Consider the following 18,270-nt stretch of genomic DNA (forward strand, 5'->3'; position numbering starts at 1 on the left):
CCGTTCCACCGTCGAAAATGGAGTTGCGTGCGCATTTCCATCGCCACCCAGTGTGCACGTGCTGTGTATGCTAGATTTGGCTTCTGCGCATGTGCAGAAGCCAAATCTTGCTGCCCGGGCTAGCAGCTACAGCACCCACCACTAGGTGGGACCAGAGAGCACAGTGCTCCTTTGGCGGGCATGGGGCGCTTCTGCCGCCGCTGCTGCTGGGGCCATTTGGAGAGAAGACTCCAGCCACCTGGCGCGTTTCCTGGCTCAGCACTGACTCAGGTAGGAGAAGCGCCTGCTGTCCCACCACAGCCAGAGTGGGACCACGGCGGCTTGAGCAGGGAGAGCACCGGGCACGTCTCCTAGCTGAGCCAGTGGAAGAAGCAGCTCGGAGAAGTGGCCACCGGCAGAAAAAAATGCTCCAGGGTGGGCCTGACAGGCTGCTTCTTGTGCTGGCTCAGCAGGAGACGCGCCCGGTGCTCTGCCTGCTCGAGCCCCGTGGCTCGAGCAGCCACGGGGCTGGGTTACTGCGTGGTGGCGGTGGCGATCCATCCCACTAGGGAGCTACCAGCGGGAAGAAATCCTGCTGGAAGGAAAGGATTTCTTCCCGCTTGCAGCTCCCAGGTGGGATGGACCGCCATTGCCGCTGCCGCCGCACAGGAACCCAGCTCCGTGGCTGCCAGAAAAGCCAAAGGCGCTCCGTTTAGTCCTGCGGGGGAGCTGCCAGAAGGAAGAAATCTAGGCCTTTGTTGGCAGCCATGGGGCTGGGTTCCTGCGCGGCTGCAGTGGTGGCAGCCCATCCCACCTGGGTGCTGCCAGTGGAAAGAAATCCTTTCCTTCCTGCAGGTAGCTCCCAGGTGAAACGGGTTCAACCAAGACTCTGCACATGCGCAGGAGATTGAAGAGTGGGTGCACGCAGCCCCCCACGCCCCCCTCCCGAGCGTTCCAGTAGGGCCACGAATAGTAATGTTATTACGTGAATTTGGGATGTAGATATAATTTTTTGTAGTACAGTAGTACCCCTAGATACGAGCATAATTCGTTCCAGAAGGGAGCTTGTATGTTGAGCAACTCTATCTGGAACAAATAACTTTAGACTTTGTTTTTCCCCTCCGAGATAACCAAAAGCAAGGATTCTTGCGCCACCTAGTGGACACTCGGCTCGTATCCCGAATTTGAGCTTGGGACTGGAACAGAAATTTCTCTCCCCTCGTGGCTCATATCTTGAAATACTCGCATGTGGAGCAGCTCGTATCTAGAGGTACTACTGTAATTATGTTTTATCTATCTAGGTAATCCAGAATTTTAGGGTTTGAATTTAGGATATCTTGATCGATGTCTTTTACTATTCAATCTATGGGTTGTTTTCAATGCACGTCTTGTGTTAAGGTTGGATGAGGTTGCTGCCTAGGTTCCTTCTTTTTAAATATTTAAGTTATTTTTTTGTGATAACCATTTATACCATTTCTCCCAGGCTTTGTACAAATGCGATTCACCCCTATTTTGCATTTCTATTGTTAATTTTGATAATTCTCCAAATTCCATGATTTGTATTTGAGATTTTAACTAGTTGGAGTTTTTTTCTTGTATCCAGAATTGAGCAAATAGGATTCTGGCAGCCGTTAGAATGTGGAGGATGATGTACTGGTCTTCTTTTTTTAATGTTTTGTCTAAAAGGAATAAGGGACTGCTATCGGTGGTGCGTGAAGCACAAAGAGCCGCCGGAGCAACTGGACGTGGCCCCGAAGGAAGAGAAAGGTAAGGTACTTTGGCAGGCTTGAGGGTGGTGGGTGAGAAATCTGACCCCAGATGTGTCCAGATGTGTGCATACCTGAACTTTTAATCCATCAGTTTCTGTTGTGTTTGAGGTTGGGATACCTGCAGGGATCAATCCATAGGATTGGCTACAGAATCCCTTAGTTCCTTCCCAGAGTTTCCTACCTCCAGCATTTATGAAGTGGTCATTTTGTTTCCCCAACGTGGTGATCTGCACATGTCTCACTGCATATACCACGTTGCTCAGGTTGTGTCTGGGTGCCTTTTGGCCTCCCGGGGCATCTGTGCATCCCACTTTTCACTCCGCCCGCCTCCCGAAGCACTCTGCATGCCAAAAATGTTTGTTTGTTTATTTGTTGATTGATTGATTGATTGATTGATTGATTGATTGATTTGATTGTATGCCGCCCCTCTACGGAGACTCGGAGCAGCTTACAACAACAATACATAGTACAAACCTAATGGTTAAAGAGAACAGTTTAAAACCCTTATTATAAAAAACAGTCATGCATCCCAAACAAACCATACATAAAATGAAACGGCCCTGACGGCAGAGGTGGGTTTTTAGGAGTTTGCGAAAGGCAAGGAGGGTGGGGGCAGTTCTGATCTCCGGAGGGAGTTTGTTCCAGAGGGAAGGGGCCGGCACAGAGAAGGCTCTTCCCCTGGGCCCCACCAGATGACATTGTTTCGTCGACAGGAGCCGGAGAAGGCCAACTCTTTGGGACCTAATCGGTCGCTGGCCTTACCTTCCAGGACAGTATACAGTCCTGCCCTCGACCGAAGGGTAGTGGCCCGTGGGTGGGCAGCCAATGTGGTCAGGGTAGCCCTGTGTTCCTGTGCGTGACAGATTAATGGTTTTGCAGGCCATATGCAGCCCATGGGCTGTAGTTTGCGGACCCTTGATCTAAAGGTTCAGTTAAGCTAGAGGGAGGCACTTCTGAGTGAATAAGAGCAGTCGGTGGGACAATTGCAGAGGTTTTGTGTTTATTCAGATGACCTGTTGTTCACAATTAGCATTGTTTTACATCAGCCTGTGATAACAGAGGTAGTCCTTGACTTACAACAGTTTATTTAGTGGCCATTCAAAGTTGCAACCCTGGAGAAAGTGACTTACTACCATTTTTCACACTCATCACCCTTGCAGCATCCCCGCGGTCCTGTGATTTACAGTCAAATGCTTGAGAGATTACAGATTAGAGATTATCATTAGAGTTGGATGGGACCTTGCAGGTCATCTAGTCCAACCCCCATTCTAGCAGGAGTCCTTACACAATTACACCCTTGGGGGGGGACTTTCTTGGGGGGCTTTCAATGGTGTTTGGGATCTTCTCTTATACACACATTTGTCGATGGCTACCCAGGTTCCACAGCAGCCACCGCGGTCCTTTTTCTCCTGGGCGATGACCAAGCCAGTATGGACTTCTTTTTGTTTTGTCTCTCCATTAGTTTAAATGGGTTAGGTACATTTAGTCTGGCTCCTCTGCTTTGACCACTCCGGCAAGGTTAAACCTGTCACGCTGAGAATTGCCAGCCAACAGAGACATTCAGTAGTTAAAGAGTTAATGTGTGCCTTCCCTCTAATCACACCCCCTCATACATCACATCCCACATAGTCACATCCGTCTGCTTACATCACAAGCATTCCAATCTGTGTTTTTCTGTGTGCAGCCATGTTCCGGCTGTTTGATAAGTGTCGCTCCTGGCACACTTTACTTTCTGTTTACTAAATAAAGTTTGTTTTACTTTGATTCCTGCCTGCCGGGTCTAATTAAATAAATCCATCCCTCAACATGGTAAGCATCGATGGTTCATTTATTTTTAAATCAGGCTGAAATGCCTGCCAAGAAAGATTTTATAAACATGGAGTCCTCGGCAGATGCAGACGTTGCTACAAAAAGATTTACAGCCCCAGCGAACACTATGCCTGCTTCCAATGCAAAAGGAATTCCTCCTCAAAGAATCTTATCTCTGATTCCTGATAAACAAGCGCTCCAAAATGTGAGTAACTATGACTCTTCTACAAAAATTTATTGCTTGCCAGAATTAAAAGACAGCCAAAATGTCTCTGATGTTCCTAACTCTCATAAAGAAGCAGAAGTATTTCTCTGTGAAAAACATGGTCCTCTAATGAATCATGCAAGCAATATTAGTCCAGTAGCAATGCAGAAAGAAAAATGTTGTAATAAACAATATGTGTCCCTGGACAACTCTGAAATGAAAGCTAATGTTTTGAATCCTTATCACCAAGAAAATATGCCAAATATCCTCGGAGCTCAGCTACAGCTCCCACTTAATGAAAAACAGATGTTAATAATGAATTCTGAGCAAGCTCCAGAAGAATGTCAGTCCTTCTTACAATGTATTAATATGCAGACTGTAAAAATCTTAGCAGATGATTTAAGACATGATATTAATGAACTGCAGAAAAGTTTATCAGATTTACAGCTAGACAAGAAAACGTGTGATTTAACACAGCATGAGAAGGATCTTATAGAATTTTATTGTGCTGAATTAATGAGAAAAGAGATCAACCTTGATCAGATAACAAGCATGCAGTTAATGTATTGCCAAGGAGAAATATGTGGTTTACCAGAACAAAAGAAGAAAATAGCGTCTGTCCAAAAACAGTCTGCTCTTTTGAAAAGCAATGATGAGGTCATGCATTCCTTAGCACTCAAGGAACTAGGTGCACCACCACCCAGTGGCCAAACTGAGAAAATACCCAGTTCAAATTATCCTCAGGAATTTGGCTCATTTCCAAGCCAGATCCAAAATGTGCCACCTGGTGGCCAAATTAAGCAACTGCACCAACTGCACCAAAATGTTGTTTTATTGCCAGAAGGCTCAGAAACGTCATCCAGTGACCATTTTAAGCAATGCAGGTCACCAGAAAATTTAGATGGCCAGAAAAATGTTGATTTGCACCAAAAGGATTTCTTTTTAGATTTCCAAATGAACAAAGAAGCTTCAGCAGAACAATTCTACTCTGTAGACAAAGAAAGGTTTGTACCTCAACAGACATTTTCGCAACAAGTACCCCAACCAAGTCAAGGGGTGCAATTCTCACAGGTACAACCGCTACAAGTTACTGCTACACCCATGCAATCGGCGCCAATTCCACTTCAGTCGGCTCAGCCATTATTGGCACCACGTCCTCAACTAAAGCAACAGATGCCGACTGCAACTCAAGAGCAATTTTCCACCTTACCGCCATTAAAAGAAGAAGAAGTCATTAATTTGGAACGCAGGAGTCCCAGTAACTCCAAATCAGCTCAACGAGATTCCGAAAGCGAATCACACTCTACAATCAATACCGTGCTTCTAAAAAATGTTCCTGATTCAAATTGTGAGTACAGCACAAAACATTTATGGACTTTAGATAGCGGAGCTGCTTTTCACATTACTCACCAAAGAGAACTTTTTACTGAATTACATGAGTCTGACATAAAGCAGGTATATGGATTCTCGAATCACCTATCCCAAGTCAAAGGAGAAGGAACTATCTACATAGATGAACTGGACCAGATGATTCCACACGTTCTCTACATTCCAGACTCTGAAAGCAACATACTCAGCCTTCATCGCCTAAACAAAGACTTAGGCTACAAAGCTATGCTCCTGAACTATGATATCCACATTATTAGAAATGGAACTGTGGTCGCATATGCCATTCCGATTGGTGGTGTTTTCTACCTGAAGCCAAATTTTCGTTCACTGGTAGATGTAAGTATGAGCGTTCCAAACAATGAAAGCGCAGGCCCAGAGAGAAAACCTGCTGCTACTATAAAATCAGAGGCTCATAAAGCCAATGAATCTCAAGGTGTTCCGCATAATGTTGCAAATGCTAAACCTGTACTAACTAATAAACCTTTTCATTCCAGGTGCATCCACTGTTGGCATTGTCGCTTGGGCCATGCTTCATATGATGTCTTATCCAAGATGCCCGAGTGCGTGAACGGTTTCAAAGTCGATAGTAATTGTCCTATTTACCTCGACTGTTTTGTTTGTAACAAATCTAAATCAAAGGCTTCCCCCATTGCTAAGCATGCCCTTCGTTTGTCTTCACGCATTTTCGATTTGGTTCATACCGACATTGTCCGTCCATTTCGGCCTACTAGGGGTAACAATAAGTATTTCTTAACAATTGTTGATAGTTTTTCTAGATATGGTTTTGTATTTCTTATGAAACAGAAATCAGAGACGTTTCAGATCTTTACAGACTTTGCTGCACAGGTCTTCAATCAATTCGGTGTCCATATCAGAAGAATCCAAAGTGATCGTGGCGGAGAGTTCATGTCTCAGCGATTCCAGAACTGGATGAGACGCAAAGGAATACGGCACCAAGCTTCAGCCCCTTACACTCCTCAGCACAACGGGATTGCTGAAAGACGCCAAGGTGTTTTACAGACTACGTATCGCTGTCTCCTAGAAGACGCTGATCTCGACAATTCCTACTGGGGCGAAGCACTAAGGTATGCAAACTACCTTGTTAATCGTACTTGGAGCAGTGTTTTAAAACAAACTCCATACTCCATGTTCTATGGGAAGAAACCCGACATTCAAAACCTTCACATTTTTGGCTCGTATGCCATGGTTAACATTCCACTGGCCCAGAGAAAGAAGGGCGGTCCAGTGGCAGAAAGACTGAGATTTATAGGTTTTGATGAAAGTTCCAAGTACTACAAATTTACTGACTCTAACTACAGAGGTGTTATTTCCAATTCAGCAAAATTTGAGGAAGATACAAATTGGTCCAGAATACACAGTAATGATACTTCAGTTTATTTTCCTAAAGATGTTCAAGGTACAGCGCAACTTGACTCTCAGATAGCTGTTCCAGATGTTCCAGTTGTTCCAGATGTTCCTGATGTACAGTCTTCACCAGTCGCAGATGATGTTACTAGCGATGTAAATGAAGACGGAGATGACCAAAATGAATGGACCACGGTTCTAAGACTTTCCAGGAGAACCACAAAAGGAGTTCCTCCTCAGAGATATCAAGCACAAGTAACTCAAAAACTGTTTCCTGTTATTTGCAACAATGTTTTACTTCCTCCCGATAATTTTTATCAAATAAGACATTTACCTGAACCTGAACAAGAAAATGGTATGATGCCATGCAAGCTGAACTTGACAGTTTAAAGAAACTTAAGGTGTACAAACACGACCCTCCAGAAGACAAGAGAGTTATTGGCACACGATGGGTCTACAGAATTAAGCGAAAGCCAAACGGTGAGGAACTATACAAAGCAAGATTAGTAGCACAAGGCTTCTCTCAGACTTTTCCAGATGATTACACCGATACTTATTCACCTACTGTCAGAAATGAAAGTGCCAAAATCGCCTTAACAAGTGCCGCTGCCCTGAATTTAGAAGTTTTCCAGTTCGATGTCGAAACTGCCTATCTGAATGCTGATCTAGATGAAGAAATCTACGTGAAAGGCGCACCCGTATTCCAGGACCAGGAAGGACGAGTCTGGCGCCTGCAAAAGAGTCTGTACGGATTGAAACAATCTGGTTTAATGTGGCATAGATGTCTAATTGACAAGCTAAATTCAATGGGCTTTATTAAGTCCGACTCTGATGAATGCGTGTTTACAAAAGGGCAAGGTAATGTTTATGAAATTATTCTTGTTTATGTTGATGATATTGTTTACATTGGTCCAAATCAACGTATGAGTGAGATTTTTGCAAAAGGTTTAGAAAAACACTTTACACTGAAAAGCTTAGGACACATTCATGATTACTTAGGAGTTCAGATTCAGAAAACTCAGAAGGGGTTTAGCCTCTCACAAGCAAACAAAATTGATCAACTCTTGCAACAATGCAACATGGCTGATGCACGCCCATGTTGGTCTCCAATGCAGACAGACTTTTACAAGTTGACATACCAAAACAGTCCTTTGTTTAAGGACCAAACACTTTATCGCTCAGTCATTGGGTCTCTGTTATACATTAGCAGTTGGACAAGACCCGACATTTCACTTAGTGTGAATTTGTTGTCACGACACATAGGCAACGCAACTACATTTCATTGGACATGCATAAAGAGATTGCTCAGATACATGAAGCACACGATGAACATGAAGTTGTTCCTGGAACCAGAACACAACAAGTATCCTGAATTGATTTGCTATGCAGATTCTGATTGGGCGAGTGACATTGAAACTGGTCAAAGTACTTCTGGTTTTATAATGTTTTTGAATGGTTGTCCAATTTATTGGAAAGTTAGAAAGCAGAAATTTATTTCTTGTTCCTCCACTGAGTCCGAATATGCTTGTGTTTCTGACTGTTGTAATGATTTAATCAATGTTTCTGCTCTCATTAATAGTATCTGGGCTGATCCAATGAAGCCAATTGTTATTATGGAGGACAATACTTCAGTAAAATTCATTGCTGAAGCTGAATATGTGGGAGCCCGTTCACGGCACATCGACTTAAGATATAAGAATGCAAGAAAATATGTGCAACAAGGATTCGTGAAACTACAATATGTGCCTACAAATGAACAGATCGCTGACGTGCTGAATAAACCACTGCCAGCTGACCAACACGAATACCTCTCCGAGAAAATGTGCCTTATGTGAACCAATGTCCCTGATGACTACCAAAGAAGGGGTGTCACGCTGAGAATTGCCAGCCAACAGAGACATTCAGTAGTTAAAGAGTTAATATGTGCCTTCCCTCTAATCACACCCCCTCATACATCACATCCCACATAGTCACATCCGTCTGCTTACGTCACAAGCATTCCAATCTGTGTTCTTCTGTGTGCAGCCATGTTCCGGCTGTTTGATAAGTGTCGCTCCTGGCACACTTTACTTTCTGTTTACTAAATAAAGTTTGTTTTACTTTGATTCCTGCCTGCCGGGTCTAATTAAATAAATCCATCCCTCAACAAGACCTACCAGTAGTTTACACTACCACCGGCACAGCTCTCAGCTTCATTGAAGCACACAAACCCCACTACCACGACAAGGCGTACCCATCAGTGGGGTATTATTATTATTATTATTATTATTATTATTATTATTATTATTAACATAGAAGTCTGACGGCAGAAAAAGACCTCATGGTCCATCTAGTCTGCCCTTATACTATTTTCTGTATTTTATCTTAGGATGGATATATGTTTATCCCAGACACGTTTAAATTTAGTTACTGTGGATTTATCTACCACTTCTGCTGGAAGTTTGTTCCAAGAATCTACTACTCTTTCAGTAAAATAATATTTTCTCATGTTGCTTTTGATCTTTCCCCCAACTAACTTCAGATTGTGTCCCCTTGTTCTTGTGTTCACTTTACTTACTTACTTACTTACTTACTTACTTACTTACTTACTTACTTACTTACTTACTTACTTACTTATTGGATTTGTATGCCACCCCTCTCCATGGACTCGGGGCGGCTAACAACAGTGACAAAAACAGAATGTAAAAATCCAATACTAAAACAGCTAAAAACCCTTGTTATAAAACCAATAATACATACAAACATACCATGCATAAATTGTAAAAGCCTAGGGAGAAAGACTTTCCTATTAAAAACACTTCCCTCCTGGACCTTATTTAACCCTTTAACATAATATTATTATTATTATTATTATTATTATTATTATTATTATTATTATTATTATTATTATTATTATTATTATATTTGTATGCTGCCCCTCTCCAAAGACAGATCAAATTCCCTATGTGTTATCGTGGCTTCATGCAGCTTGGGAAGATCCATTGTGTGTGGAGGGGTGTCCCTCTCCACAGCCTCCACTGTTCTCTATGGGAAGGAGGAAGACAAAAAAGGCTGCTATCCTTTAAGACAGTGTTTCCCAACCTTGGCAACTTGGAGATACCTGGACTTCAACTCCCAGAATTCCCCAGCCAGCATTTGCTGGCTGGAGAATTCTGGGAGTTGAAGTCCAAATGTCTTTAAGTTGCCATGATTGGGAAACACTGCTTTAAGATATGCTTCTTGTCATCCCCCCCTCCTTTCCCCTCTCTATGGGCAAGCTGCAGGGATAGATATGCAGGAAATAGCTGACAAGTCAGAGAAACAAGTGGTGGCAGCTAAAAAACCTTGGGGGAGGCTTCCCTCCCCTTCGGATACAGTTACCAGATCCAAAGCTAAAATTTTCCCTTTACATGAATTATCTAATGGTAATTGAATTACCTAACTTGCATGAATTACCTAACTGTTCAATTGAGGCTTGCTGCTGTAGATCCTGTTACAACCTTTGTAAATGTGTACAGTTTCTTATTTCTTCTGATTTATGGCATAGAAATCTAATAAATAAATAAATAAATAATAAAATAAATAATAAGCTGGTAATGCCTCAATTGAACAGTGACCCAATAGTTTCAGCAGATTCCTTGAATTTGTTTCTGGGTCCAAATATTTATACATTTGCAGAGTTGCAATACATTCTGAGCTATTTATGTACAGCAGAGGAAAGGCTAAGACACCAGCTGTTATTTTTAACTCTGTAGCAGCAGATGTAAAATTCCCTCTGACAGACCCTGGATGGGAGGTAAATACTGATGCAGGATGGACACAATTGGAGGATTTAAAAAAAATTATTATACAGGGGGTGAGAACAGCTGTACCTCAAGGTACTAATTGAAAGAAAGCCTTTGAAGTGGGACAACACAAGGATGAAACCCCATATGATTTTAAAAATAGAATTAAAGGTAGTTTAAATAAATATTCTGGCCTGACTACTGGGACTACAGAATATGAGTCTTGGCTTAAGATGCAATTTGTGACAAATGTTTGGCTAGATATACAAAATAAAATTCAGAAACTTGATGATTGAGCTAGTGCTGACATTACTAAATTATTGAAGGCAGCTCATGTCTAAGATTATGGAATGTGCGGAGATGTCAAAACTTACAATGGAGATTCATCATAAAAAAGATTCTGATTACTATAATATATGGGACAATTGGTTCAAATGGATCACTGCCAAAAAATACCTAACTTTCATTTTATAAATCAATAAATTTCCCTTATCTTCCAACGTTTTGAACTCAAAATCCCATTGATTATTAAAACAATTTAAATACCGACACTTAAAATAAATAACTAAATAAATAAACAATTTTAAAAATTTAAAAAAAATTCAACCAGAAACTGATTCTGACATTACTCTTTTTACCTGTTTTTAAAACTCAATTAAACAACGATTTTCACTACAATTTCATAATTTAATCATTCATTTTATCTCAGATCAATCAAGCTATACCTTTTTTCTTTTTCAATACTTACTACATAGTTATAAATATATTTTATTTTCTTTATTCACTCTTTTTTTACATTACTGATATATTACTGATACACCCAATAATATATCAATATACCTTGTCATATCTCCTGATAACGTCTGCTATTTACGCAGATTCCCCCTTTACCCTCCCCCATTTATTTAACTTTTTCCCTTACTCCTTATACTTTTGCTAAATATTTTATATAATTCTAATCTTATTTTTCTACTTACCTTTCTACAAATACGTCTTTCACTATTCTTACTAACATTTATTCTCCTTATAGGTTTTAATTAACATGATAAGATAGATAAATGATTTATTCATAGTAATAAGATACAAATGTGAATATTGAATTTTTGTTACATTTTGTTACATATATTATGAAATATATTATCATGTAATAAATACCCTTACCCATTTTGAATCTATGTACCCCCACTTCCCCTCCCCCCATTTACCCTTTGTTAATTAATAAACTTTATTATTATTATTTTTAAAAAAGAAAGTTTATGTGAATTGGGAGGAAACTAAGAGAAGGAAGAAGGAACAGTTGATGGCATCAGTGCATAAGGCAGTGGTTCTCAACTTTTTTTTGCCGCGACCCCTTAATACAGTTCTTCATCTTGTGGTGACCCCCAACTATAAGTTTAGCACCAATTCTTCCAACAGATCTTTAAGCTGATTGGCAAGAGGTCAGAGGAACACCCCCCCTGTAAACGCCTGATTAGTTGGATTGTAAAAATATGTTCCAAAGATTTTTTTTTATTTTTTTATTTTTTTTATTTATTCATTTGTCCAATACACAAATGCATAGGAAGAAAAATAGACATGTGGTAATATATATAAGGGTAAAAGTGAACTTAGAGGAGAGGATACATGAAAGGAAGAGAATATATAAGATAGGTGAAAGAAAGGAAAGACAATTAGACAGGGGACGAAAGGCATACCAGTGCACTTATGTACGTCCCTTACTGGCCTCTTAGGAACCTGGAGAGGTCAATCGTGGAGAGTCTAAGGGAGAAATGTTGGGGGTTAGGGGTTGACACAATTGAGTCCGGTAATGAGTTCCACGCTTCGATAACTCGATTGTTGAAATCATATTTTATACAGTCAAGTTTGAAGCGGTTTGTATTAAGTTTGAATCTGTTGCGTGCTCTTGTGTTATTGCGGTTGAAGCTGAAGTAGTCATTGACCGGTAGGACGTTGCAGCATATGATCTTGTGGGCAATGCTCAAATTGTGTTTTAGGCACCGTAGTTCTAGGTTTTCTAGGCCCAGGATTGTTAGTCTACAGTGGTACCTCGAGATACGAGTTTAATTCGTTCCGGACCTGGGCTCTTAAGTCGAGCAGCTCTTATCTCAAACGACTTTTCCCCATAGGAATTAATGTAAATAATTTTAATTGGTTCCAGCCCTCAAAAAACTCACAAAGTTAGTCTAAATTATGCAGAAAGACATGTTTTTAATGAAGAAATGTACATGTACATATAAATGAATAATGAAGTTTCTTTCACTTAACTTGTAAACTTTCTTAAACTTTTAAATTTACATATGTTCAACTTCTCTGCCACCCAATCCTGTAGGACAGAGGTCCCCAACCCTTTTTGCACCAGGGACCGGCTTTAAGCGATCAAGAGAGGAATGGGTGAATGAATGGACGGAGGGTGGGAAGGAAGGAAGGAAAGAGGGAAGGGACAGGAACAGAGGAAGGAAGCAAGGAAACTTATGAAAGGGGAGAGTAAGAGAGGAATGAGTGAAGGGAGGGAGGGAAGAAGGTGGGAAGGAGAAAGAAAAGAAGAAATAGAGGAAGGGAAGGTAAAAGAGAGAAAGAAAAAGAGCAAGAAAGAAAGAAAGAAAGAAAGAAAGGGGGAAGAGACAGGAACAGAGGAAGGAAGCAAGGAAACTTATGAAAGGGGAGAGTAAGAGAGGAATGAGTGAAGGGAGGGAGGGAAGAAGGTGGGAAGGAGAAAGAAAAGAAGAAATAGAGGAAGGGAAGGTAAAAGAGAGAAAGAAAAAGAGCAAGAAAGAAAGAAAGAAAGAAAGGGGGAAGGGACAGGAACAGAGGAAGGAAGCAAGGAAACTTATGAAAGGGGAGAGTAAGAGAGGAATGAGTGAAGGGAGGGAGGGAGGGAAGAAGGTGGGAAGGAGAAAGAAAAGAAGAAATAGAGGAAGGGAAGGTAAAAGAGAGAAAGAAAAAGAGCAAGAAAGAAAGCTGCAAGCACCCCCCCGAGCCCCCCAGGCCGGCTGCAACCTTTTAAAACATGCGCGCCGCTTCGCAGCTGTCTCCTGAAGCCGAACGCGGAAGTTAGCATTTGGCTTCAGGAGACAGCTCCTTGGCGCTTGTATCTCGAATTTGGGCTTGTAAGTAGAACAAAAATATCTCTCCCCTCCCAGCTCTTATCTCGAGTTGCTCTTAAGTAGAGCAGCTCTTATGTCGGGGTTCCACTGTATTTTCGTAGGATATTCTGTTTTGAGTGGAGGAGTGAAGGGCTCTTCTGGTGAAATATCTTTGGACATTTTCAAGGGTGTTGATGTCTGAGATGTGGTATGGGTTCCAGACAGATGAGCAGTAGTCTACGATGGGTCTGGCAAAAGTTTTGTAGGCTCTTGTGAGTAGCGTGAGATTGCCTGAGCAGAAGCTGCGTAGGATCAGGTTGACAACTCTAGAGGCTTTTTTGGCGATATTGTTGCAGTGGACTTTAGCACTTAGGTCATTCGATATTAGTATTCCAAGGTCTTTTATAGAATGTGGGTTAGCAGTGAGAGGTTGTTTATTCAATTCGTATGTGCGGTTAGGATTCTTTTTGCCGATGTGGATGCCAGAATAGAAGCTTTAGTGGCTAACACCATTGGAAATTTGTCTTTTCCCATGGTCTTAGGCGACCTCTGTGAAATGGTCATTCGACCCCCAAAGGCGTCCCGACCCCAAGGTTGAGAACCACTGGCTTATGGCAAAGGAAACTAAAGAAGCTTCTAGGAGAGGAAGGACTGATGTGACATGAAACTTTCCTGGGAAAGGGAAGGGGCTTCTCTAGGGGAGGAAGCCCATTTGGGAAACCAGACAGTGCTTCGCATGTAGCAGAGACGGCCATTTGGTTAGGAAAGATATTGACAAAATTGAACGGGTCCAAAGACGGGCTACAAGAATGGTGGAAGGTCTTAAGCACAAAACGTATCAGGAAAGACTTAATGAACTCAATCTGTATAGTCTGGAGGACAGAAGGAAAAGGGGGGACATGATCGAAACATTTAAATATATTAAAGGGTTAAACAAGGTTCAGGAGGGAAGTGTTTTTCATAGGAAAGTGAACACAAGGACAAGGGGACACAATCTGAAGTTAGTTGGGGGAAAGATCAAAAGCAACAGGAGAAAATATTATTTGACTGAAAGTGTAGTAGATCCTTGGAACAAACTTCCAGCAGATGTGGTTGGTAAATCCACAGTAACTGAATTTAAACGTGCCTGGGATAAACATATATCCATTGTAAGATAAAATACAGGAAATAGTATAAGGGCAGACTAGATGGACCATGAGGTCTTTTTCTGCCGTCAGTCTTCTATGTTTCTATGAGAAATCAAAAGAGAAATCAACATTGACTCTAATGAGAGATGAATAGGAAACTCAGGAGTTCCTCATTTTGCAAACTTTCTGGCCACAGTTAAATGAGTTTGTTGACAGTTGCTTAACTTAGTAACACGATTGCTGAGTGAATCTGGTTTCCCCATTGGATGTGCTCGTCCAAAGGTCACAAGACACCCCCCAGGAGATTGCAACGGTCATAAATACCAGCTGCCCATCGTCTGAATTTTGATCCCATAATCCCGTTTCTGCTGCAAAAGTTGTAAGTCATGTCATATTTTTCAGCACTGTTGCAACTTTGACTGGGCACTAAGTGTTGTAAGTCAAGGACTACCTGTGCAGCTTTTTCCGCTTGTCACATGGGATGTCACAGAGAGGAGGGGATCACTTTATTCTCCAGGGCACCAGAGGGCCGGACAAGGAACAACGGCTGGAAGCTGACCAAGGAGAGATTCAACATGGAGATAAGGAGGAACTTCCTGACGGTCAGAGGGATCAACCAATGGAACAACCTACCAGCGGACGTTGTGAACTCCAACACTCTGGACATTTTTAAGAGAAGATTGAACTGCCACTTGACTGGTGTACTGTAGGGTTCCTGCTTGGGCAGGGGGTTGACCTCGATGGCCTTCATGGTCCCTTTCAACTCTAACAATAAATAAATAAATAAACAGGGTTACCAAAGTCTCTATTTTCCTTCGCTTTTAATTGTTTTGTTTCTGCTTTACTTAGTTTCTCCTTGGACGCTGGGCAAAACAAGTGTTCCCCGTTTTTGTTCCTCTTCTCTTTTCCTTGTTTTCTAAACAGTTAAAAAATTCACTTTCCTCACTTGTTGCTTTGCTCCCCCAAAGGAGAAAAGGAAGCTCTCTCCCTGTTGGATTGTTCTGCCTTATTCCTTCAGACAAGGAACAAAACCCCTTTTGTAGCAATGAGTCAGGGTGGGCCGGAGAGGGGAGGGGGAGAGTGAGAGGAAATATGGAGTCCATCAGAAATGCAATGAGTTCCATCTGGATCTCCAGCATGGGTTTCTTCAGCGTGCTTGCTATCACCGCCATAGTAAGGGTGGGGGAGCAGGTGGCAAGTGGGTAGAGTGCAGTACTGCAGGCCACTAAAGATGACTGCTAGATCTGCAGGTCAGTGGTTCAAATCTCATCACCGGCTCAAGGTTGACTCAGCCTTCCATCCTTCCGAGGTGGGAATAATGAGGACCCGGATTGTGGGGACAATATGCTGGCTCTGTTAAAAAGTGCTATTGCTAACATGTTGTAAGCCACCCTGAGTCTAAGGAGGAGGGCAGCCTAAAAAAATATAATAAATAAATAAATTTGAGATGGGGTAGTGAGCTGGTGTAGCCCCATGAGAACTGAAATGGAGTTTACAGTCATGAAATATGGCACTGAGGAAGGGAGATGCTTACACTCTGTCAAGGCCAACCTTCCTGAGACTCCAGATGGGAGAAATACCTGAAAATACCTGAAGATGGGCTTTCTCATAACATTATACTGGACCTATAAAGCCCTTCATGGCATCGGACCAGAATATCTCCGGGACCGCCTTCTGCCGCATGAATCCCAGCGACCGATTAGGTCTCACAGAGTTGGCCTTCTACGGGTCCCGTCGACTAAACAATGTCGTCTGGCAGGTCCCAGGGGAAGAGCCTTCTCTGTGGTGGCCCCGACCCTCTGGAACCAGCTCCCCCCAGAGATTAGGATTGCCCCCACCCTCCTTGCCTTTCGTAAGCTCCTTAAAACCCACCTCTGCCGTCAGGCATGGGGGAATTGAAACATCTCCCCCTTGCCCATGTAGCCCTGACTCTCTGGAACCAGCTCCCCCCGGAGATTAGAACTGCCCCCACCCTTCTTACCTTCCGTAAACTCCTTAAAACTCACCTCTGGCCTCAGGCATGGGGGAATTGCGGCATTCCCCTCCCTCGGGCCTATATAAATTGTGTATGGTATGTCTGTGTGTATGTCTGGTTTAATAATGGGGTTTTTAAATGTTTTTTTTAAATTTATTAGATTTGTTATGAATTGTTTTATTGTATGTTGTGAGCCGCCCCGAGTCTACGGAGAGGGGCGACATACAAATCTAAATAATAATAATAATAATAATATCGATTAGACTATGAGTGCTGAACCTTGGGGGGGGGTGTTATTTTCAATTTAACTTTAATGCGTTTTGAATCAGATCTTTCCTTGCTTTTGCTGCTATCATTTCGAACTTAGTAAAATACCTCTTCTCCAAATCAATGGAGTTGGGGAGTTTTGAACGGAGGCAGGCCTGACAGCTTAGAGACCGTTCTGCTGGCATATTCTGGTCTCTACTAAGGGATTCATGAAATTAAGAACTTGCATGGTGAAGAGAGAGAGAGAAGTCCAGGACAGGGCAGAAACTTACTCTGTGTCTTTATCTCCATTGCAGGGACAATCCTGGTCAATTAGAAGTCCCCTTGCAGGTGAGTGGTCTCAGTGGGGCCCTATGGGGACAGAAGGGAGGAAGAGAGGGGAGGGATTTGAGGTCCAAGGACCAACTGATGATGAAGATACTTTGGAAATCCCTCTTCACTCTCCTATTCACCTCAAACACTGGAAGGGAAGCAATTTGGGGGAAAGGAATTGGGGGACAAGTCTTCCTGTTCCCAAACTCTTATCCTGGGGCACTTCTCAGGCTCTGTCTGTCTTGATCCAATTCACACGGCTACTTTTTCCCTCCTCTATGCAGCACAGGTGGACATCACAGCATAAAGAGGGGATCGGCCTTCTTCTGAATTCGGCCAGATTCTTTGGAGACCCTTCCTGCATGCTGGAACCAGGATACATTTTGAGTCTTTCATTATTACCTTTACAACTGAATCAGTAAACTTTTAAAAATTAATTTATTCAACTTTTATGCTGCTCAGGGCGGCTTACAACAATACAGAACAATACAATATTACAATAATAAAAAGAAGTCAAATGTTTATTTATATTATATTATATTATATATTATTATATTATATATTATTATATTATATTATATTATATTATATTATATTATACAGTAATACCTCGTCTTACGAACCTAATTGGTTCCCGGGAGAGGTTCGTAAGGCGAAACATTGTTTCCCATAGGAAACAATGAAAAATGAATTAATGCGTGAAACGGGGGAGAAAACGACGACGCCCGGCTTTCAATTAAAACAGCCGGGCGCTTCTCAGCATTCTCCCAATGCCGAACCTGGAAGTTCTGCAAAATTTCAGGTTCGGGTGGCCGCCAAGAAGCCCCGCCGCCTGGCTGTCGTCTTTTGAAACAGCCGGGGGGGCTTCTCGATGGCCTCCCGAACGCCGAACCCGGAAGTTCGGGTTTGGCATTCGGGTTCAGGAGGACGCTGGGAAGCCCCCTGGCTGTTTCAAAAGGTGACAGCTGGGCGGCGGGGTTTCTCAGCAGCCTCCCAAACCCGAACTTTTGCCGAACTTCCAGGTTCGGCATTCGGGAGGCCATTCTAATCTCCAGGGTGAGCTGGTTCCAGAGGGTCGGGGCCACCACAGAGAAGGCTCTTCTTTTGGGTCCCGCCAAACGACATTGTTTAGTCAACGGGACCCGGAGAAGGGATTCGTGCGGGATTCGTGCGGCAGAAGGCGGTCCCGGAGGTATTCTGGTCCGATGCCATGAAGGGCTTTATAA

At 42.5% G+C, this 18,270-nt stretch overlaps 1 protein-coding gene across 6 annotated transcripts in view; it reads left to right on the forward strand.

Moving 5' to 3' along the window:
• Positions 1-17,566, forward strand: part of LOC139159713 (BOLA class I histocompatibility antigen, alpha chain BL3-7-like) — a 43,594-nt gene extending 26,028 nt beyond the window's left edge. For 2 of the 6 annotated variants that reach the window (XR_011557822.1, XM_070737049.1), the window contains 3 exons: positions 1,666-1,746; positions 17,029-17,062; positions 17,329-17,566. Coding sequence is in view for 3 of the 6 variants with exons in the window: in XM_070737049.1 (XP_070593150.1) it covers positions 1,666-1,746; positions 17,029-17,048 (101 nt within the window). In the remaining 3 variants the exon portion in view is untranslated. Of the gene's footprint in view, positions 1-1,665; positions 1,748-8,095; positions 8,622-17,028; positions 17,063-17,328 lie in introns of those variants that run through there. The other 4 variants (XM_070737050.1, XM_070737053.1, XM_070737051.1 and 1 more) reach the window with 4 other exon arrangements.
• Positions 17,567-18,270: the final 704 nt, after the last annotated feature.

Source organism: Erythrolamprus reginae, chromosome 2 (genome assembly GCF_031021105.1).
Source record: "Erythrolamprus reginae isolate rEryReg1 chromosome 2, rEryReg1.hap1, whole genome shotgun sequence".
In the NCBI taxonomy this organism is placed as follows: Eukaryota; Metazoa; Chordata; class Lepidosauria; order Squamata; family Dipsadidae; genus Erythrolamprus; species Erythrolamprus reginae.